Source organism: Anopheles moucheti, chromosome 2 (genome assembly GCF_943734755.1).
Source record: "Anopheles moucheti chromosome 2, idAnoMoucSN_F20_07, whole genome shotgun sequence".
In the NCBI taxonomy this organism is placed as follows: domain Eukaryota; kingdom Metazoa; phylum Arthropoda; class Insecta; order Diptera; family Culicidae; genus Anopheles; species Anopheles moucheti.
The window spans coordinates 70,356,435-70,380,398 of NC_069140.1; the positions used below are offsets into that span (position 1 = coordinate 70,356,435).

The 23,964-nt window shown below is 44.0% G+C and overlaps 4 protein-coding genes across 5 annotated transcripts; 2 read left to right on the plus strand and 2 right to left on the minus strand.

Annotated features, from left to right (window-relative positions):
- The first annotated feature begins 9,953 nt into the window (after positions 1 to 9,953).
- On the plus strand, positions 9,954 to 12,683 carry LOC128297380 (alpha-N-acetylglucosaminidase). The gene is made up of 4 exons (XM_053033011.1): positions 9,954 to 10,207; positions 10,292 to 10,482; positions 10,546 to 11,746; positions 11,812 to 12,683. Exons 1-4 carry the CDS (start codon positions 9,986 to 9,988, stop codon positions 12,517 to 12,519), a joined length of 2,322 nt encoding a protein of 773 aa, XP_052888971.1. The 5' UTR covers positions 9,954 to 9,985; the 3' UTR covers positions 12,520 to 12,683.
- A 636-nt stretch (positions 12,684 to 13,319) lies between these two features.
- On the minus strand, positions 13,320 to 18,149 carry LOC128297382 (sorting nexin lst-4). Of its 2 annotated transcripts, none has more exons than XM_053033013.1 (2): positions 17,844 to 18,149; positions 13,320 to 15,295 (listed from the first exon to the last, which is right to left on the minus strand). In XM_053033013.1, the coding sequence occupies exon 2, from the start codon at positions 15,288 to 15,290 to the stop codon at positions 13,548 to 13,550; it is 1,743 nt and encodes a 580-aa protein (XP_052888973.1). In that variant the 5' UTR covers positions 15,291 to 15,295; positions 17,844 to 18,149; the 3' UTR covers positions 13,320 to 13,547. The 2 variants fall into 2 exon arrangements, with proteins under 2 accessions (XP_052888973.1, XP_052888972.1); XM_053033012.1 differs by having other exon boundaries at positions 13,320 to 15,298.
- A 394-nt stretch (positions 18,150 to 18,543) lies between these two features.
- Positions 18,544 to 19,659, plus strand: LOC128310854 (probable tRNA(His) guanylyltransferase). The gene has a single exon (XM_053047589.1). It carries the CDS (start codon positions 18,582 to 18,584, stop codon positions 19,548 to 19,550), a length of 969 nt encoding a protein of 322 aa, XP_052903549.1. The 5' UTR covers positions 18,544 to 18,581; the 3' UTR covers positions 19,551 to 19,659.
- LOC128310855 (uncharacterized) lies at positions 19,576 to 20,467 on the minus strand. The gene is made up of 4 exons (XM_053047590.1): positions 20,245 to 20,467; positions 20,039 to 20,166; positions 19,798 to 19,964; positions 19,576 to 19,731 (listed from the first exon to the last, which is right to left on the minus strand). The coding sequence occupies exons 1-4, from the start codon at positions 20,375 to 20,377 to the stop codon at positions 19,677 to 19,679; spliced, it is 483 nt and encodes a 160-aa protein (XP_052903550.1). The 5' UTR covers positions 20,378 to 20,467; the 3' UTR covers positions 19,576 to 19,676.
- Positions 20,468 to 23,964: the final 3,497 nt, after the last annotated feature.

Genomic DNA, 23,964 nt, shown 5'->3' on the forward strand with positions numbered 1-23,964 from the left:
ACGAATAAATACATGCATCAGCCACAATTCTGTATCAGATGCGTATAATGAAATTCATCTAGCATCCTACGTGACATCATCACCCGACTGGATCGATCCCATTGCATTGGCACCATTCCATGCGCGGTTGAAGTTGAAAAATTTACATTCACCCATGTTAAAAGATACCGGACCAAACGGTGCTAAGAACGATACAGGCCAGTGTCCCTCTCCACCCCGAGTGTGTACCAATTAAACTAAGCGAAACGACCTTGTCCCTCCGTGTTGGTTTGCACCTCCACCGTAACCATTTCCTCTCGGGGGAGAAAAGAAAACTTCCAACCCAGCACTGCCGGCGTGGTTTGCATGCAACCATAACAATTTCATTACGCTCGTCCTGGTCAATTCCACGCTGGGCGCCCAAGGACGTGCCAGAGCAACCCGATGCACCCGGGGAAATACTGCCACGGAACGACGACACTCTGTCTGGTGTTGGGAGTACGCGTGCCGGATCGTTACCGTGACTGGGAGACCGAGGTCAATGTTGGATGAAGTGATTCATCGGATAGTTTCACCAACGACTGCCCCATCGGAATGTTCGAATAGAAAAAAAACAGAAGTGTGCGAATGACGTGATGTTCTCCCCGTGGTTTCTGGAGAGGGCATGGACATGGAAGGAATCTGCGTAGAAAGGTCATTTGCGGTACGATGCCACCATATCTTTCGGGTAGGATCGCATCGTTAATCCAGTGCGAGCATGACTCATAATTATGAGTGCTTTTGCTGTGAAGAGAAATCAGCATGATACGGGTGATGGGAAAGAGCTGCTTTTTCGGTTGCTTGTTTAATGACCGTTTCACGAGCGTGGCACAATTGTAAAGCATTTGCCAAGTTCTCAGGAAGGAATAAAACGAATTTCACCACTGGAAAGATCGTACATACACATTCTGTTTTTCTTTTTGCGAAGAAACTTTCCCAAACATCCCACACTAGCGTCAAGGGTTACAGAATTATGGACATTTTTCCGTTCATTTGCTGAATCGTAAGAATGATTGCATCAATTTTCCCTAAATTACACAAACACTTCACCGATCGAACATTATTTTTTCCTTCGTGTGTCAGATTAAAAAACCACTTGAAACAAATGCAAATAAACACTGGCGCTTTCACTGGGCGGGCAGTAATCACAACAATTTCACTCCACACGCCCCGGTTGCCTTATTAGATGGCAATCAATTTCAATCATCATCTTGATTTCGTACCACCTCCTTGCCGCAATTTTTCCGCAACACTTAAACTCAATTATCGGCTCAATTAATTATCATCCAAACGGGCACTCGTGCCGATGACTTGAGAACGAGTGTGTTGAAAAAAAAAACCACCGCATCAAAGTTGAAAAATTAAATAACACCCCACTTGAAGGCAAATGCGCGGAACTGACCCGTCTGACTAGCGTCGTTAATTTACTCGTGGCAACAAAAAAAAAACAACCCACCACACTTGTGCACATGGCGACCCCCCGCACCAACTCTCGAAACCAATGAAGCAGCTATCGATTGACTCATTAACGGTCGCTTAAGCTGTCGGAAACGATCTTGCGAAGAAAAGCGGGGTACGGCACTATGGGGATCAAGTGTGGGACGTCATCAATGTTTGCCAAGCTCAGCAAAATCGGGAGATCTTCAATCGTCGTGCAGCTTGCGATCGACAATCGATCGACCGTGATCGTTACCGGATCACACAAAGCATATGAGGTAAGCTGAGTTGCCGATTGTGTTCGGCCTCTAGGGTCACGATATCTGTAACTTGTCCACACCAGGGTAATGTTGTGCAGAGAACGATAGTTTTAGATTCGGATTGACTATTCCCAATTCCCAACGTTAAAGTTAGCTCTCTAAAATACAATATGACATTCTTGGAGTCATAAAGTTTGAAGTCACGCTTGGTGGCTGTATTCTAGGCTACTGTTTAGCTCATCCTTAGAACATCCCGGATTTTCGCATCTCGATTCTTGATCACGAACATTGTTACATCGCGCTGCCAAAGAGTTGTGGCCTGGCAAAACTATTTAAAAATCGTGCCCAATCGACACCTTCCTGCTGTGTTTGGAGACCTTCGTCCTATGGGATCGCATCACGACTACCTATGGTCATGTGCACTAGAACAATATTGATACAAATCTGCGATAAGTGTACTCGTGTCTCTTTTGCATGCCAAGCTCAACGAGATAGCTTCATCACGGCATCAGTTCAACCAGTACCCGTCTGCGAATTCCATCGATCACATGACCAGTCACGAGTAAGTACTGCATTCGTTACTTTTTGGAAAACAAAAAGACAAAATCTCAGCCATTCTCCATTATCCCCATGGCTGTGATGATTGGCGAAGACATTTCACTGCGTCTTTCACCGGAGGGACAGACCGCATCAATAATTCATTCCGTACCTGATACCTGTGTATTCGCCGGGGCCCTTTTATTGCGCTCGTGACCTTCTCTGGTAGGAATCAATCGGGAGTCTTTTTCCCCTTTCCCTACTCTCACAGGGCCATTACGATACATCTTCAAACGCGACGACCGCCAACGAATTCATCAAAAACGTGCAGATTCCATCAGTATTCCAGATGCGTTCCTGCTGCGAAGGGAAGATATCTCAGCCGGCAATTGAACCAACAGCATCGCGGGCACAAGAAGAGTATCGCCCATATCACCGACATCGCATCGAGAATGTAGTCCCGAGATCTGAGGCGGCTGCTAGGCTGGACAATACCTTATTTGGTGTCAAGTGAATGGCGCCATTAAATCATACATCTCCGCATGTCTGTCAGTCGCACGGGATGACATTTCGGACGCCAGTCCAGTCGTCCCGATTCGTAAGCTAACGGTGACACATTGCCAGACAAACGGGTTTATTGAGGAGTTGAAAGGTACTGTAGGATGGCAGAAGGATGCCCAACTATAATATTATCATTGCTATCAATTGTTTTCGGTGGTTAATGGTAGTTGTTGAAGATACAAGAAACTACTACTTAGTATACTTTCTTCAAGTTCAAGCATTATCCATGATCTTCAATGTTTAAACTAAAGCTTGTGTCGGACAGGAAAATTCAATCACGTCCTGACGAGCGGCAGGAATTCTGAGGCCACTCTCATGCCCTCGTCCCTCTGCACAAATTCTCAGAAATGGCGTGCGATGCCACTGCCCAATTAACGGCACTTTCTTTCTCTTCAGCTTGTGTACAAACGGTTACCGGTTCGATTGACATTTAATCGATATAATCGCAAATACCGACAACGCCAACGATTAGACCAACTTGTGCGTTTGATTATTGGTTCGCCATGTTGTCTTTTCCCCAACAAAAAAACAAAGAAGAAATAATCGTCCGAAACAGATGACCCCCGGTCGAACCAACGAGCGACAGTAAAGCGTGAAAGTAAATACAAACAAAGGCTCGCCAAAAAAAAAAAAACAAAACGCACACAGCGCAACATAAACTACACAACAATAACTTCATTTGCATTTCGGCGCACCGAGGGAACCGAGCAAGACTTCGCCCACCGACAAAAAAAAAAGGTCGTTCCGGTGGTTGGCTTTAATTTATTGTATGATAATTTGCTGTCTCAAAAATTCAAAAACCAAATCAACGACACAAAACTGCGTACAGTTGACCCCAATCGCTTGCATGCGCGTTGCTACGGATGATTTTGTTGGTGACACCAGCCGGTACGCCGGACATTGTCCTTAACCTTACATGCGAAGATTACATGTGCGGGAGAAAGCAAATAACCTTAAAAAGAGATCACGGCCCGTGATGCGCTTGAACTTCTACCCAGCACCGTTCGGCACCGTCACCAGTTCCAGCTAAGATTAAGAGTTCCAGCGGGAAGAAGCGTTCAGTGTCGGTGAGCACTCGCTTTAGTGACAACCCCTCGCGTGGGCCTGTCATATTGCATTGCACCCGAACCGATCGCCGTCAATCGATGGCGATCCAAATACGGGAAACGTGGAACAGGTTTTGGGTATTGTTTTATCCAAATATGGCAAATTCGGTACCCGGTGGGTTCGCTTATCGGAACGGGGTTCCTTTTTTTTTTTTGGTGCGTTTCCATCCAAAAAAGGGAATCAAAAATGGGCCATTGTGATCGGGTAATGATGGTTCTGCTGTAGGGGAAGATGTCCACCAGTAACGTGACAACTGCAAGCGCGATATTAAACGGCCTTATCAAGATGGGTTAGTTGTGTGCAGGATACTTTGAGTATTATCGTTTTTCTCCAATTTTAAGGCAAAATATTAAACGAAAATGCTGCTTTGGATCGAATTACGGACACGTATCGCATGTTTTGCACAAATTATTATGAAATTGCTCACACCTTAGCACATATCACTTTAATCGTGCAAAACCTTCTAAGTTGAGGTACGAATAAGAATTACCAAGAAGATCCTTCGAATTGTTTGGTAAAACATGCTGAAACGACGTTGGTAGGGTTCACAAATCACACACTTTCTATGCTATACACATAAAGAGACATGCCTATTCGCGATTGTAATCACATTCTTGCTCCCAGAAATCTTGCAAGAAAATCAAAACCGCTTGGCGTTAACATTCCTGTGCCGACTGTTGTAGGTTTCTTCAACGTGTCTTGCATTAGTGATAGGTGAATTCACTGCTGCTCTTAGGATGAATGAATCTTCTGTGAGTCGATTTCTGATTTGATTGACTCCTCACTAAAGATTCAAATGAATGACTCTTCTCACAACATTCATTAAGCACAACACTAGTCTGTATGGAATTACAATTTACTTTGGCTGTCCGGAAAGAAAACAAGATAATAAATCATGAATCGAATTAAAAAGGGTTTTTTTTTCGTGGAATTCACAGTGAAGATAATAAACTTGATGATAATTATTTCAAGAATCGCTTCCGATGTACTCCGCTGCATCTAAGCCAAAATAAAGGGAATTAATGATGAATCTACACTGGAGTTGGTTTGGAGCAAAACTGCTAATAAAGCCACCGGTGATGAACAGGACGATGGCAGCAGATAGAAAATAAAAATTTATCGTAAAATTAAACTTTATATATTGATTCCAGTATTTCAAGGCAATCATGTATGGTCAGCCAATTGACAAAAACATGGTACATGGTAAAGGCTGAATATGAAAATATTCAGTTATAACATGGAGAATGTCCACAATTTGAAGCTGTTCGTAATTCGATTCAGAACGGTATACTTTTCGATTGGAGATTAAACACAAATATCGGCTTTTGAGTTCGACTAATAGCAAGTAGATCGCGTAATGTCTCTCCCCGTAGTGGTTTCGCGCAATCAACTCCACAAAAAATCGCCCTGTACAGAACGGCATTCTATCGAGTTCCCCCTTATAATGTGGGCGCTTTCTGTCACGGTTACGAAGTGTCGATTGACCAATTGACCTCCGGCAGCAAGACACCGCCACATATCAAACGCAGTATAAACCGGTCAATCGGCCTGGCCCCAGCTCCCCACCAAGACACCAACCAAACCGTCAACGCAAATAGTGGCCTTTTTTGACAACCAGCCCGTACTGAGGTTACTGTGACAGTTGCCCGGCGACCATTAAGTCATCTCTGATAGTAAACAATGTCGCACATGGTGGACCGACATCTTACCCATCCGCTGATGTCATTCTTGACGCTCGGGGATGCACAGGTTGGCCCCCGTCCGCGGTAGGATGGATCAGCCACTCGTCGGGTTACGGATGTCCTTCGGTTTTCGGACGTGTTTGTGTGCGCGAGATTTGGGCGCGTTTTGCTTGCGGTCGGCGTGGGGTTGGGTCGTAAAACCGGTGACCTTGATGATGTTGGGCGATTGAGATGGAGCGATCGTAAATAAACGCATCGCTAACGCGCGCGACCAACATAGAGCAACAGTAAGCGTCCAAATAGAAAAAAAACCTTCTTCAAAGGCAAACATATGCGCACACCGATATTTCCTAGAACAACGGGTACCGTTTCGCTCTCTATTGTTTCCTGCCATTCGGGCTATGGAAGCAGCCGGTGTAAAAACATAGCGATCGACCAATGCTTTTGGGTGATGATTTCATGCAAAAACAATCAACCAACAGACTGAATAGCCCCACCGGACAGTCGGTTACGACATTTTCTTCGTCCCACAGGTTCACTTCCCACCCCTCCTCTGTGTTATGTGCCCTGTGTTTGATCACACATTTTATTTTTAAAACCGAATAAATAATCATCGCCTACCGAGAAGGTCGATGCGGTTGAGGGCCACTGGCCGAGGGGGCCGAGGGGAGCTTGTTCAGATTCTTCCCTATCACCCCAGTATGGATGATGTGAGAAGAAGACATCAAACTGTCGTCCATCGAAATTTTCAACTCTCCCCAATGGGTCCGGCGCGACTGCCCGTCGAATGACGTTCTCAAAGGCAAAAACCGAACAGAGGCAAATCGTGGCGAAAAATCAACAATAATTTTTATGACCGTACAATATTGCGGGAGTTTATGGGGAAATTTAATTGCCTGGTCCTACCCGCTGGCTTCCATTTCATCTGCTCCAATTCGACATCAAAAACGTGCCATATTTTGGGTAAATAAACGAAAAGCGCTGGCCAGCATATGGAACATTCCGGCACAATCGCGTCATGTCGCTAACTTTAATTAGCCCTTGAAAGTTATGAAATTAAACCGATGGTTGATGCTGCTGGGAAGCAATTGAGTAGTGTTTTGTTTTGCCCACTTACCGTTCTGCACGCTTGCAGGCGTTCCCGTTCCAGCAGCCAATTCTGGCCTCCCGATAGGCAAAACCTATACGTTCGCCAAACACCGTTGATAGCACCGGAGACGCAAACCTTTTCGGCGTGGCCTGCTCGTTTCGGATGATTTTATTTTTAGAGTTTCCACCAGAGTCGCGAAAAAGCCGCTTCACACGAACAAAACGTGCATCATCGGGATGGGATGTTGACGAATATGACGATATCCTTCGGGTTGTATGTCGCCGGGGTTAATTTTTTTTTTTTTTGCAACGGATGACTCCGCACGCACTTTTACCAGCGTGATGAAAACGGTAACACACGTTCGTACACTAAAAAAAAAACAACTTCCACTTTCCACAACGGAGGAGCTGAAAAAGATGATAATTTGGCGACACAACGCGTTTAAAATTAGCTTTCCTTATAATGCAATCGTTTATACGGTTCAAACAAAAGTTAAACTTGATTCCCCGGCTATTAGTGACTGCAAAGTCAAGCCTTTAAATGTCCTTTCCCTACACGGTTTTTAAATAACTATTCTAGTATAGTTTATAATCGCAACTACATCGACCAACGACAACATAAACATGGTTGTGTATAATATTCTCTCTCTAGGCGAGATGCAAAACAACGGTCGAAAAGACATAAAAAATCACACAAAACAAACACAATCACACGCGCACCAACGCACCCCCACAAATGGCACAACTCAACACGTCGGAAAAACAATGCCACACTTCACTCCCGTCTTAAGATCGACCAAAATAACACCAACAAGTCACTAAAACACCCACCTACTTAATCTGGCGTGGTTGGTGTGGATGCTGTTGGTGTTACTGTCGATCCGCAGCATGAACCGAAAATCGCACCCCTATCGAGAGTATTTCCGTTTTTCACAGTGTTTTTTTACGCGTGCACGAAGACAATTTTCAGTGTCAAGACGAAACTGTGTACGAGTTTGTTTTCTCGCGAGCGATTAACTCTAGCGATGATGCTGTTCCTACAAACCTTTGCGTCGACCAACTGGCAACGAACGTAAAGCGTAACTGTTCTCATGCGCTGTTCAAACGCGTGCTCATGCTGCTTTCCGCGCGCAAATTCAAAATGAACCGCGGTGAGTGACTGCGTTCATTTCCAATCCGTTCATTCCCAGTAGACAGAAATGAGTGTTCTGTGAGTAGCTTGTTAGAGGGCTTAAAAAGAGTTGCTGATTTGTACTAAACATGTTGCCAGCTGGAAAATCATATACAGTCTTTTTCCGAGTTACGCGAAGAATGCATGACAGGGCAATTCGCGTAACTCGTAATTCCCTTTGTAATATCGTTTATATTTAGTATTCAGAGATCAATTTCGTCTTTTCACGGTACAAAGCGCATTAATAAATGAAATTTTAACGTTATTTATTTATATTTCCATTATGACTGCTTTCGCCGTATTAACGACACCGTAGCGTTGAGTGGTGTACAATTTTACAAGGTATTTCCTAATTGCAATTTGCCTTATCTAGGTTAAATTTTAACGTTTATTTCGATAATTTTTACCAGAAATTTAAGTTTATAATATAGAAATGTGACGTATTTTTGGGAAAACTTCAAATTTGACAAATAAAAAATTCAGTTCTTTATACAAAATTACAAGAACTACCAAAATTTTAAAATTCGCGTATATTGAATTCGCGTAACTCGAGTGTCGCGTAACTCGGGAAATGACTGTAGTTTACAAATTAAACAAGTTAAGCTAGAGTAAAAAACAAATGACTGTAGCTTAATACTATTGGCTTAGTATCGAGTCTATCAAAATTTGTACAATTCCATCGTCCTCCATATTGTGTCAAATATTGATACTAAAAATAATCTAATGAAAATAAAGTACAGTGGAGCGTCGACCGGATAAGGGTGCCATAGAAATGACGATTGCAAAGGAAATTCGACACATTCCCTACAATATCATTGGTGAAAGAATCTTGCCCGGTCTGACTTGACACTCGTTGTTGTCGCATGGGCTTTCCAGTAAACTGGGTTTGGAAAGAAAATTAAGTAGGTTTGTGGTGGTGTATTGGTGCCTGCACCGGTCTTCATACGACAATACCGGTCCAAAATCCCATCCGAACCCCATCCACCGCAGGACTAACGATGCGGCTGCGATAAAAATCAAAGAAAGCCAAAAATGGTAAACCTACATCCTCCTGAGGTTGTTGTGCCGATAAAGAAGAAGAAGAAGTTGAAACACACTGATAACAGTAAAAAATAAAATTTTAAATGTAATTTTTTAATTACTACACATGTTACAACTATGTCAAATGGCGAACACTTAATAAATGAACTAAACATAATCTAGATATGAAAACTTGGCGGAGTGGTGTAGTGATATGAAAACTCGGCCAGTATTCACATCTCCAGAAAGTGTCTCCAACTCCCCTCACCCACTCTCCCTCTCCACACTTCAAGGGGCTTAATACGCCACTGCGCTGAGGCTTTTGAATGTTTTGAGAGTTGATTCCTGATTTGAAAGACTCCACATTAAGGATTCGTATAAATGGCTTGTTCTCAAAAGATTCATTATGCCCAACACTATTTCAGGCGCTTACAATGTGTGGTGCAGTTCTGAACAGTTGTGGGGAGAAGTAAAAAGGTAGCAACAACGGAAATATCCTATCTACTAGCTACTATCGAAAACAAAACAGCACTGAAAACACCGCCCTATCATTTTCTGCATCTATAACTTTACGAAACACCTACTTCCACTACAAAAGTTTTTGTGGCGCACATGTAATGCATTTTCCGGCTCAAGCTTACACTCCCTTCAATTGCATGTACTATGTCCATTTCAGTTTTTAATTAACATCACGAACGCTTATTGGAAGCTTAAAACTTTCGTGCTTCTGGTGGCAACCTCAACCACGGGAATGATATAAAATAATAATTTGTTTTGAATTATCAACACTCTCCCTCCACGTTGCTTAATCTTCAGTATTTACGAAGTTGAATGTTTCCCCAACGGATCTCCTCTTCGTACTTCCCTTAGGGCGTGCAACTGTTTTGGACGCCATGCAGCCGGTCGCTGTCCGAACGTTGATAATGGTAATTTCGTTCAATTGAATCATTATCAATCCGGCTTTGTTTACTTACAACGACCAACCCACGAGGCCGATCGTCTGTACAGCCTGACACAGTCGTCGCAAACGTTTGGGTAGAGCGGTTCGTTGAAAGCTACAACAAGAAGGACAATATTTTAAAAGATACAACAACTTACGGAAGATGAAAGCCGCTTGGCTGGTGGTATTCGCACAGTTGGCACTAGCATTTGGCCTACAACCAGAGGATTATGCCGCCCATATTCTGCAACATGTGCGGCCAAAAGCATCCGAAACAATACAACAACAGGCAGCACTGGAAGTTATCGCACGGATCGTACCACAGCAGCAGGCGCAACAGTTTCGTGTACAAATCGATAGTTCTATGGAAAGAAATTCGTTTCGTGTGAGTGTGTTGGTTTGAAAAAGAAATCAAGCGCTATTGTTGTGTGATTACTAAAAATACTTACCCCGGTATACGTTCTGCCAGGTGTTTAAAGGCGAAGGAGCGACTGATCCGTCCGTGGTAGAGATCACTGCATCCAGTGGTGTTGCTGCTACTAAAGCATTCTATCACTACCTTCGATACTGGTGCCGGGTGTTAGTAGCTTGGGAAGGTACCCAACTGGATCTACCGTCGGAACTTCCAGCCGTCAATGTGACAATTACGGCTCCAAGCAGGTGATGCAAATGGTTGTCAATAAACTATCTTCCCGTAACTAACGATCTCTTCCCGCTTTGCAGTATCGTGTACTATCAGAACGTTTGTACCTGGTCGTACTCGTTCACCTGGTGGAGTTGGTCACAGTGGCGGAAACACATCGATTGGATGGCGTTGCAGGGTATAACGCTCAGTTTGGCACCCTTCCAGGAAGATCTTTGGACGGATGTGTATCTCGCGTACAATCTGACCCGTGCACAAATTGACGATCATCTTGCCGGGCCCGGATTTTTCGCCTGGCAGCGCATGGGCAATATCCGTGGTTGGGGAGGTCCGCTGACGGCCAGCTTCTCTCAGTTTGCCCACACCCTGCAGGTACGCGTAGTGTCCGAGATGCGTCGGCTGGGGATGGCTGTGGCCCTACCAGCGTTTGCCGGCCATCTACCGGTGCAGTTCCGTACCCTGTACCCGAACGTATCGTTCGCGAACGTGTCCGTGTGGAATCACTTCCCACCGCAGTACGCTAGTCCACTGTTTGTGGATCCAACCGAGTCACTGTTTGCGGAGGTAGGATCACGTTTTCTACAGCGTGCCATCGCTACATACGGTACCGATCACGTTTACTTCAGTGATCCGTTTAACGAAATCAATCCCGCCCTGCCGACCGGTAGGTATCTGTCGAGTGTGTCCGAAGCTATTTACAGCACCATGACACAGGTTGATCCGGACGCTATTTGGCTACTGCAGGGATGGATGTTTGTAAAGAATCCGTTCTGGAGCGATCGTGCCATTCGGGCGTTTCTGTCCGCCGTACCGCTCGGCCGTATGCTTGTGCTCGATTTGCAGTCGGAACAGTATCCTCAGTACGTACGGACGGCTTCCTACGCGGGGCAACCGTTCATCTGGTGTATGTTGAGCAATTTTGGCGGAACGCTCGGAATGCTCGGTTCGGTCGAGAATGTCCATCGAGGTATTCGCGAGGCGAGAAATAATGCGTCGTACACACTGCTCGGTACCGGTATCACACCCGAAGGAATCAACCAAAACTACGCGCTGTATGAGTTTGCACTCGAGATGGGCTGGAACGGCGATCTGGACAGCACGGAACAGTGGTTCAGGGAGTATGCTCGTGCACGCTATGGAAATGTAAGTGCAGCCGGATTGGAAAAAGCGCAACAGGCGTGGGACATCTTTCGCAGTACGGTTTATGCGTTCGAGGGTCTGGAGTTGATGCGCGGCAAGTACACCTTCAACCGTCGTCCAAGTTCCAAATTAAAACCTTGGGTAAGTAAGGGCACTCGGTCGTATTCACCTTGCATTTAATGGTTCCTTTTTACTTCCAACTTAAGGCATGGTACAACGTATCCACTTTCAATCGAGGACTGGAACTGCTTCTCTCCTTTGCAGAAGAAATAACTTGTAACAAACTGTGCCTATACGATATCGTAGATGTAACCCGCCAGTTTCTGCAACACACGGCTGACGCCCTGTATCTTACACTGATGGACAGCTTTAAGAATCGCAATCTTATCCAGTTTCGTCAACACTCTACGCTATTTCTTCAGCTGCTGGCTGATCTAGATCAGTTGCTGCTAACTGACGAACATTTTCTGCTAGGACCGTGGCTCGAATCAGCTAAAGCGCACGGGGAAACGAGCCTCGAACGGCACAAGTACGAATACAACGCACGCATACAAATCACTCTCTGGGGTCCACAGGGACAGATTGTCGACTATGCCAACAAGCAGTGGGCCGGCATGGTACAAGATTTCTTCCTCGCGCGATGGCGTGTCTTTCTTACCGAACTGGATCAAGCGCTCGTAACGAACGGGACGATAAACGATCTGAAAATACGCGATAAAATATTTCGCACCGTTGAGTTGCCCTTCGTGTCGGACAGGAAACGTTATACCATCCAGCCGATGGGAGGTGCAATCCATACGGCACGGACGCTGTACGAACGGTGGACAGAAGATGTGCCACGGTTGAAGGGATTGCCCTTAAAGCCTACGCTTCGTAAGGCGGAAAAACAGCGACGAAATAAATGGTTCCTTTGATCAGCAGAATTGCAATGCGGAAAATGATGGCTGGAACTATCGTTGATTCTTAATTTGAATGAGACAAACGATGTTTTGATCTTTACATAGTTTCTTTGTCGGCATAAAAATCGAGAGGTCTACGGGGGCCTGGCCATTTCCAGCTTTCTTTGACTTTATTTACATTTCGTCCCCATTAATCCGGATGGGAGTTTTGTCCAGTCCTGTCGTCATCCATTTTACATATAATTCAAGCAATCATTTAAAATCGTCTTGATATCCAGCAGTCATCATGAACATAGTCCGTCTTGTTTTGTGTTAAAAATAGGCCCCACTTGCACATTGCGTATTATAATGCTGTTCTGATTTAAACCTAATTTTTATTACAATTCCGTTGCATACTGTCCGAGTTTTTGTTCGACACCGACTTCCTTTGCACGCGCTCCTCTTGCCGACTGGCTAAATATCACACTACTATTGCCGCTGCAAAACCCGCTTGGAACGTCTTCCTCCATTAGTATGGCTTTCCTTCCCTTTGGTGTCACGTCGGAGCCACAAACGAAGCTCAAAATCTAACCTTCCATGTCGGTTAAAGGCCAACCACAGTAGTGGCAGTACTCGTTCATAAACGTTATTCCGTGGTTTCTTAAGGCTTTAATGTGATTGCTACTGTCGCTCTAGTGCGCACTCCCGCTTTTCATACAACTATGCGCATTTACCTTGCGTTAACGTTGGGAAACAGCAAAATGTTTCTGTTGATTAGAAACTTTACTCAGAAAAAGGATCCTTTGCGCTTTAACCCACGTTATGACGAAAAAATAAACAGATTTCTGGTAGTATATACTAGAAAAAAAAAATCGGTTCTCTGTTTGTTCGTTGCTTACGTTAAACGCTAGCTAATTCTGGAATGCAGCGATTAAACGCGTCTATGTCCGTTTGTTAATCCGTGTTTGCAGCTGTGTTTTGGTTAGTTCAACGCTCTCAAGGCACTCTCGTGTTTGCATTGTTTGCATCTGCGAACAGTTCAACCTTCCCAACCGAAACCGTCCTTAGAAGTGTGTTTGCGCCTGTTCGAGCTTATGCACGATCGATTTGTAAAATTCAATCTGTGCCCCTATAAAGTTGCGTATCGTGTCCTTCAGGTGAGTATCGCGCTCCTCCCGGAAGTGCGACATCTCGGCTAGTAATGCGTACGACATCACGTCAACGCGACGGGTCACCTCTTGCATCTGTCCATTCTCCATTTTCTGTTCCGCCGTCAAACGCTCACAATCCTTACGCTTCTGGACCGCGTTCCGGTACTCTCCGAGCGTATCGGGCCACCCAGCTAACAGGCCGCGGTAAATGTGTAGCCGGTCCGAGAATGGTATAAAGTCATGCTTTGGCTGCTCGCCGAACAGTTGCCCGATGCTAATAAACACACCGGCCGCCTGTCCGACCGAATTCGACATACTTAGCTGCGTAGCGGCGCGTCGTTCGTCTACCCCAAGCGCACGGGCAAGCTCGGAAAATCCTTCACCAATGCGCTGGTACTCTTTCTTCCATTGGACCTGGAACTTTTTCGACTGATCACCACAGATCGCAAACAGTGTCTTCACAGCCGCATCCATCTGCGGCACAAACTGTCCGGCAGATTCCACCTGTGGTTCGACCAGCGATTGCAACAGCGTCTTTTCCGGCGGAAACACGGACGCACAGAACATCGTACCGACTAGTGGATCTTTTTCAGCAGTTCGTTTGCCCGTCTTCCATTTCTTCTCGTCTGTACAGGTAAGGAAATGCATCCAGACACCGCACGTCGACAGTACCGGATGTCGACACACCCAGTCGACAAACTCCTGCAGCTGTATCCGGCGATGCTCGACGAATTCCTCATCGTATCGACCCGATATCTGCTTGTCCGGTAGCGGCGGAATCGGAATCAGACAAAACTTCTCAACCAATCGCTCGTGCAGCCAGTCAAAGTGCTTGTAACGGCGTGCAACTGGAATATGGTTAAACGACGGCGTTAGCTGATAAGCGATGAAGCTTTTTAGACCGTTGAATTTTTTCTCCTTCTTGGGAGAATCGACCGATACGGTGTACGAGTCGCGCCTTGGCTTCCACACGATACCATGATCCATCAGCAGCACGTGCACACGGTCCGCTTCCGACACATCCGGTACCGGCATTCCGATCAAATAGTTGTCACCGGATTTGGTGAAAATTTTGCCCGTACCGGCACCGCGAGCCCGGCCACCACCAACCGTGGTTGCTACTGATGCGAGCGACATATTGTCACCGTCGGATGCCGGTGGTGCAGGCAAGTTAGCGTTGGCGTAGTAGCTGGAAGCTACATTCGGCTGCTGCTGCTGATAGGATTGGCTCTGGCCATTGGTTCGTCCGGCTGCACTAGAACCGGGTCCAATTTCCGAATACGTATCATTATCGTCATCCCAATCGTCGTCCCAATCGTCCTGCTGCTCACCCCAATCGTCCGCTGTCTGATCGTACCGATTGCCGCTACCGAGTGCTTGCTGTGAGCCGGATTTGGATACACCCGTCGACTGTGCCGTCATAACGGCTGGTGGTGGAGGCATTTTCGGCGGTCCGGATGGCAACGATGGTGCCTCCGGTATTGTTTCCACGTACGCCGCTGGAAAGAGGCCGCGCTGGCCGCGAGAATTCATACCCTCCCACCATCCTTCACCAACGTCCGTATTTGTGACGGTTAACACTTCGTCCACCGTGATCGAGATCTCCGATGAGTTCGGTTCGCCACTGAAATCGTACAGGACCTTAACGCGCGTCATCGTGACTACTAAAAAGAGAACGGAAGAATGAGGGAGAAGTTGAACATTAATATTGTTTAAGTTTATTTTTGTATTCTATTTTTTCTGTCATTATTGGGTCTTATAAACAGGCTTGATATTTGAAACAAAACTAACCAAATATGATGTTCATAATTATAAATATTTTTACATTAGTCATCTGTTCATTTTTTTCGTTCAATTCCTTCTCCTTCTTTAGCGGTACAACAACATATTTAAGCGCCCTATTCCTGGCTAGTTTTATATTTTTTATCCATAGCTTGATAATTGGTCCAGCGGCGGTACGGCGGATTTGGAGCGAAGGTTGAATTTGGGACTGTTTCTGTCGTGTAAACCGTGTGGTGTCGCTATCAAATACACCACCACTAATTTAAATAGGGTAACCACCTATTTAAATGGCATATTCGATTCCGCATTTCGAATTATTTAATTTTTATATTTCATAAATTAACCGAGTATGCCCGGGATAAGGCAAATCGCAAGGAGGAAATGCCTTGTGACACTTGTTATTATCGCTCAACACAAGCGGTGTTGAAAATACGGCATTGCCGTCATAATATAAATTAAATAAATAAAATAAATAATATTTCATAAATCATAAATCATAAGCACATACATTAGTAACGACATTATAGAATGATTATAACATTCCTCGGAAATAGGTCTTTGATAAGGGAAGATACGAGCCTTATATTTGAGACGTTTGGACATGACCGGCGTTACAAAATTATCATTATTTTTGACAAACCAAATGATGTGCCAAAAATACGACATGATCATGAGATAAGTAAGCCACAAATTTTGTTACCAGATGTTAAATCATTTCATTGCATCCAGGAATAAAGTTTTATTTTAACATTGTGAGAATCGCAACAACATTCACCTACAAATCTATCGCTATGAGTATCACTAACATGTTTAACAAGAAGTGCACAATAAAACACACATTTGTGTTCACAAGATAATAAGCAGAAGACACATATAAATGAAAAAAAAAACGAGTAGAAACGTTTACGAGATTTCATATCTTTTGTAAACCTGGACTATGATACGGCAAGTATTCGATGCGGTTTATTATTTTCTATCAAGTAATGAAAAATAAAAAGACAAACCTCCATGCTCTAGCATGAGATAAAGATAAGCTCTACATGTTACACCAAAGCATACTGACCCATAACTACTTATCCAAGTAGGCTAGAAGAAAGGGAAAAGCATAAAGCAAACGTACACCCGCAGGCAAAGCATGCAACACTATAAACCGTAGGTGTCGATAGAGCTTCTGCCTACTTCGATGATTCATCACACCGTACCGTCCCGCAATCACAGTGTGGTTCCAGAGAAAAAAAACAATTACAGCTTCAATGGGGTCTCCTAGGAGCAACGTCCCGCATAGACGAAATATCGAAAACTAGCGCCCTGACTAGGATTATTATTTAAGGTTGAAAGCAACCCGAGCATCGAAAAGTGTTACGCAGCGGAAATATCACTTCCGGTTGATAATACATGCATGAGCAACAAATACGCACATCAAATGCTGCAGAGAGAAAATGTAATCAAAACTTTATTTTGTCTGGATATTGATAAGATTTGTACTGATTTACAAGCGAATAGCTTGTAGAAAATAAAAATGATACACAGCCGGACAAGAAGAGATGGAATCGCCCTTCTCTTACGAACCAGGTATGTGTGAAAGCATAATGGATGAATATACGGTAAAATAATAAAGCGAAACAATTTGGCTGAATACCATTGTACCATGCTAGAAACCTCATGACTAATATACAGGTTTATTTGGAAAACACTCAGTTGCCAACGTCAGAGATCTGATCATCAGATCTCTGATGCATCTCTCCAGCTGTAAGTTACAGACTCCAGCGAGGGACGGTGACAAATACTTTTTCACTGCATAGGAAAGCATCGTGTAGTAAGCATTACAATTTCCCCTAAATTATCTCTCCATAAGACCATAAGAGACAACTCGCACCCCACAGAACAAAGCGCATTCATGTCTGTGTGGCTGGTTGATCTGTCGCAATCATTAAACAAACGGTCGACCTCGCTGGTGGGACGGAAACCGGAGCAACGATACGAATGGATCCCCCATTATCACGGGATCGTGCATATGCACCGGGGGTACTGCACAACGACTCGCATTGTTTTGTCGCGGCAAGCACCACGATCCACATAGCATGGACCAAACTACGCTGTTGCCACTCGTGAAGTTTGATTCAATTAACGACCTCACATACCGGGACCATCAATCATCTAACACTCCAAAAAAGCAAGGGTAACGCAATTACGTTTCGCATAGCCTGGATCCTTGCATCAGACCGGAGCCGGAAAACCCAACCGTGTCGTACGTGTTGTGTTCGTCGCACAAGAAAGGCGTATCCCTTTTATGCCGTATCTTTGTTTCGTTGGATATGGATGAAATATCTGTTCTTCTGACCTTGTCACAGTCACGGCACCAAGTCAGGAGACCAAGTAGTATCACGACAACAGGGATGGGCTGTAGGAAATGATTTTATCACTCACGCTAATAAGAATGCGGCGAATTAAAACCAGTTTGCAAACATCCAGCGGGCTGTATATAATGACGTCAACTTAATTAGCAGTGCGAGGCTTCTGATCGAATCATCCAAGTTGGCCTGCTGTGGGGAGGGTTTTCGCTGGTTTGCTGTTTCTTTCAGGGCTTCACTACGGTGGTAAAAGACTGCTCCAGCACTGATAAACCTTGTAAATGAAGGTTATCCTAACGAGAAACTGCTGGAAAAATGCTATCAAAATACACGACTTTGTCTCGAAAACGCAATTAAATTCAACTTTTGCACTATGCGCCTATCTGTTTTTGCTCCGTCTTCGACTGTGTTCTGCCAAAATGCACTTTGACAACATCATTTCCCAAGAGGTTAGCTCGTCCGTAATGCGCTGACGTTTGATAGTCAATATCCATGAACGTTACATGATAGAGCACGGATCAGAAAAAAGAATTGAAGAAAATATTTAACTTAGAGGCTTCTTATATTTCATGTGAAAAAACTTACCAACACCACACTCACTTCAAATCATTCAATCACTTCATTCATCTTCAAACATCACTCTGAGTACGAGTTTATGTTTTACTTACTGTACGCAGAACGATGTCATTCCGTTATGGGCCAGCCTGGTAGTTTACAATTTGAACCTTGTCAAATGAGGTTTGTTTATTGTTGACACACGTTCTTCAATCATGTGCAAACGGTAGTTTTTATTCCTTTAGCTAAACGGATCGGAATGCTTCTTTCCTGTAGAAAGATCCTGCAGACGATAAGTAAACAAGCTGTACGATCGCTTCAATCCTACACAATGGCACTGAGCCGCTTCGAGTATGTGAAACAGTTCGAACAGGAGGAAAGGCTACTATCCAACTGCTGGATCGTAGTGCGGATCGACGGGAAAGGATTTCATCGGTTCTGCAATGCGCATTCATTTACCAAACCCAACGATCTCGATGCACTTCAGTTGATGAATTTTGCTGGTATGACCGTGATGCGGGAGTTCAACGAAATTGCTATCGGTTACGGCCAAAGTGACGAATACTCGTTCGTGTTTCGCCGAGAGGCCAGCGTGTACCAGCGACGAAGGGACAAGCTTGTAAGCTACGTGGCCAGTTTGTTTACCTCGGCGTACGTGTTTCATTGGAAGCGTACCTTTGACAGTCGCTCGATAGCAATGCGTTATCCACCTTCCTTCGATGCCAGAGCCGTCCTCTATCCGACGGACGAGAATCTTCGCGATTATCTAAGCTGGCGCCAGGCGGATGTTCACGTAAATAATCTCTACAACACAACGTTCTGGAATCTCGTCGCTTCCGGGCTAAGTAATGCGGAAGCTGAAAAACGTCTCCAGGGGACGTTGGCAAAGGACAAGAATGAAATACTCTTTTCACAGTTTGGCATTAACTACAACAACGAACCACTCATCTACCGGAAGGGAACAATTCTTTTGCCAAAAAGCGTATACATTGCGGAAAAGAAGCATAGACTTATCGTTCCAGTCTTTGATGATCTTATTAGTGACACATTCTGGGTTGCTCATCCCGAAATATTGGATAAGAAAACCAAAACGGACAATGTTTTTGAATTGGGAGAAAACCATACCCAACCTATCATTTGTTATCAATTAGGAATACATCAACGTCGTAAGGCTGGATGTAACAAAACCGAGTCAACCGGGACTTCACTTGAAACTGATAACAGCTAAGACTAATGACTCTTTATTTTCCAAACAAACACAATATAAAACCAACAATAAACTCTACATTGATCTAATCGTAAACGAAAGCGACGGTTTTTTTTATCACATATCCTCGTACACTGCATCCAACTATCATACAAACATTTTGCATTGCTCACAGCAGGGCATATCATGCGATACGCATTGACTAAAATGAATAATACGATCCGATAAAAAAGTCAGATATTAACAAAATGGTTATTTGCATACTTACAATATGTTCACACAGTTCAGACAAATTTTTTCCGGGCAAAAATTGCAATTCACACCACAGTACTCGCACAATTCCAAGTTGCAGTTGATACATTCCGCGTGCACAATCGCCATACGATCGCACTGGCGACATTTTCGATCAGCTTTCTTTCCCAACCAGGAAGACGTCTGTAACAACAGCAGATGGTCGATGATTATTTATTCATTGCATATGATAGAATCTTCTATCTTTTTCTACTTACGGCATTCATATCGTAATCTATTTCTCCGTTACCGAGCAATCGAACCGATTTCAGAGTCTCCTTCTGATTGGCAAGCAAATTTTTGTCGTGATGTTTTGCTCCCTGGAACAGCAAGTTGATTGTTTTCGCTTGGGATGTAGATCAAGAGCAATAGCAATTATAAAACAAATGCATTACACACGCTTCGACGGCACAAACATTATTACCAAGGATTCGTTTCATTTTGTTTGGGTCCTGCTGGTCCATCATCTGCTGGTTGACGAAGGTTTTCCGCTGCAGAACAAAGCACCCATCACTCTCGTTCGAACGCAAACGTTTACGGTTGATACTAGCATTCATTGTTATCAGATAACTAATGTTCTACAAATAATTTTCACACAGTACCATTAAAAGCCTAATAGCCCGCCAAATTCACTTGATTCTGTGTTGAAATAACAACAATGAAAATTCAAGATTTCATCTGTAGCACAATTTGACAGTTCGTGTGCTTGGAAGGAGGTTTTCAGCGCCGACCGCTACGCGTCGCCACTGTTGTGGGACTGGCGCTTGATTTTGATCTGCTTCATACATCCAACCACAACGCGTCGCTACTGTTATTTGGCCCCATCCGCATCTTCAGGATCAAGGGTAATACCAGCGGCGGATCAAACGGTAGGCGGTGTAGGGGGTCACCTAGGGCCTCGCCGTGTCGGAGGCCCCAAAAAATTTGTGTAGTAGTAACTTTCCACTTTCCATATGCAAAATTTTCCTCTTCCTTTCGAAGAAACTTGGTGAGCGAGAGTGTAAATTGTTCAGTTTTTCATCGGAAAATATTTGCCACTTATTTTTGACGAAATTGTTGTTCAGACTATTAATACGGTTCGATTAGTGTTTTAAGATGTAGAAAAAGACAATTTATTATAGGACTTGTAAATTCAGTTCACCAAGAAAGAAAATCTACAGCATTTCGAATGAGGAACGATGTAACAAAAGAATAAAAATCACTGTAAAGTTTAGCATTACACAAATAACAAAACAATAACTCATAAAGTATAAAAAGAAGCTAACAGAAGTTAATTTCCACTACGAAATTATGCACTATCCGAGAAATTATCCTTCCCCTCCACATTTACTACTGCTGAAACTGCTGGCAGCTGAATGTGCCGAATCTAAAGCCGTGTTTGTTTAACTGTAGCTGTAAACTGTAGCACAAACGCTTCTTAAAAATGGAAACATGCAGAAAAATAACTATTACATTATTTAATGAAAAAATCATCATGCAGTACTTTGTTTTTAGTATCTTTAATTTCATCTTTTATTAATACATTCCAGATTTACTTGATTGGTGTAACAAAGTACATGTGTGATATTTGCCATTTCACTAATTCGATGTAAAATATTATTTTTTTTATCCGAGAATACGCGAATTTCTATTTTTAGTTCCAAAGGTACGATACAAGATAACGAAATATGTGTATAAAGAAATAAGATAAAGAAATAGGTGTATAAGAACGGCTGCGATTAGCCGGACATGTTGGAGAAATATCCAACAAACCGAACAGTATCGCCATCTGACGGCATCGAGGCTTCAAAACGAAACACTAACTGTTGCGGTGTGATTTACTTTTTGCTGCCCTTTCCAGTAGGTTTGCTTCCGTTCGCTGCAGCTCCAGACCCTTTAGCGTTCGTGACCGATATGCGAACTTTAGTGTTTGTAGCCTCCGGCCCACCGACACTCGCCTTCTTCCCGGGTCCTCCTTTTTGGGTCACAATTTTCGGACCCGGTCCAGTGTTCGTAGCCCCCGGCCCACCGCCACTCGTCTTCTTCCCGGGTCCTCCATTTTGGGTCACAATTTTCGAACCCGGTCTAGTGTTCGTAGCCCCCGGCCCACCGGCACTCGCCTTCTTCCCGGGTCCTCCTTTTTGGGTCACAATTTTCGAACCCGGTCCAGTAGCTGCCCTGGAGGTGGCGTCACCTTTCCCATGGTTCGATACTCCACCACGTACTCCGGGAGCTTTGGATTTGACATCTTTCCGTTGGTGAAGCGTTGGTTTCTGCTTGTGATCCCCTTGTGCAGGATCATCCGTACGGAAGCCGACCGTTTTTTTCCGCGAAACGGGTACACTATCACTGACACGATCTTTGCCATCGGCAGTCGGCTGGTTGGTAGATTCGTCGTTGTCATTTCCATTTAGATTCATCTGTTGCATCTCATTCGTACTTTTCCCTTTAGTCGAACCCAGTTTAACGGAGTCGTGTTTGGGACCGTGGGATGGACGACCGGTACGCCACGGACAACGGGTAACAGGTCTGGTCGTTGGAGCGATTGCATATATAATCTGACGAGGAACACAGCTGAAAGAGCTGGACGATTTGGACTCATCCTTCTGGCTCATTTGGTATACGCAATCGACACAACAAGTTCGGCAAATGTGGCACAATCGACACGATTGGGAACAACACGATTGGGAACTTCCATCGACACGATTCGGAACTTCCATTGTGTCCAAACCGTAGAAAGATGGCGTTTTTCCATTGGGTGCCGTCCCCAATTCGGACGGGTCGTTGAAGCAGGTTGGCAGCATAGATTTTGCCAAAGGTTCATCCTTTTGAGTTTTGTCGCCACACTTTGGACAGCAACACTCGATTGACAGCCACTTCAAACAGGCCTTGCAACCGAGCAATCGAACCGATTTCAGAGTCTCCTTCTGATTGGCAAGCAAATTTTTGTCGTGATGTTTTGCTCCCTGGAACAGCAAGTTGATTGTTTTCGCTTGGGATGTAGATCAAGAGCAATAGCAATTATAAAACAAATGCATTACACACGCTTCGACGGCACAAACATTATTACCAAGGATTCGTTTCATTTTGTTTGGGTCCTGCTGGTCCATCATCTGCTGGTTGACGAAGGTTTTCCGCTGCAGAACAAAGCACCCATCACTCTCGTTCGAACGCAAACGTTTACGATTGATACTAGCATTCATTGTTATCAGATAACTAATGTTCTACAAATAATTTTCACACAGTACCATTAAAAGCTTAATAGCCCGCCAAATTCACTTGATTCTGTGTTGAAATAACAACAATGAAAATTCAAGATTTCATCTGTAGCACAATTTGACAGTTCGTGTGCTTGGAAGGAGGTTTTCAGCGCCGACCGCTACGCGTCGCCACTGTTGTGGGACTGGCGCTTGATTTTGATCTGCTTCATACATCCAACCACAACGCGTCGCTACTGTTATTTGGCCCCATCCGCATCTTCAGGATCAAGAGTAATACCAGCGGCGGATCAAACGGTAGGCGGTGTAGGGGGTCACCTAGGGCCTCGCCGTGTCGGAGGCCCCAAAAAATTTGTGTAGTAGTAACTTTACACTTTCCATATGCAAAATTTTCCTCTTCCTTTCGAAGAAACTTGGTGAGCGAGAGTGTAAATTGTTCAGTTTTTCATCGGAAAATATTTGCCACTTATTTTTGACGAAATTGTTGTTCAGACTATTAATACGGTTCGATTAGTGTTTTAAGATGTAGAAAAAGACAATTTATTATAGGACTTGTAAATTCAGTTCACCAAGAAAGAAAATCTACAGCATTTCGGATGAGGAACGATGTAACAAAAGAATAAAAATCACTGTAAAGTTTAGCATTACACATATAACAAAACAATAACTCATAAAGTATAAAAAGAAGCTAACAGAAGTTAATTTCCACTACGAAATTATGCACTATCCGAGAAATTATCCTTCCCCTCCACATTTACTACTGCTGAAACTGCTGGCAGCTGAATGTGCCGAATCTAAAGCCGTGTTTGTTTAACTGTAGCTGTAAACTGTAGCACAAACGCTTCTTAAAAATGGAAACATGCAGAAAAATAACTATTACATTATTTAATGAAAAAATCATCATGCAGTACTTTGTTTTTAGTATCTTTAATTTCATCTTTTATTAA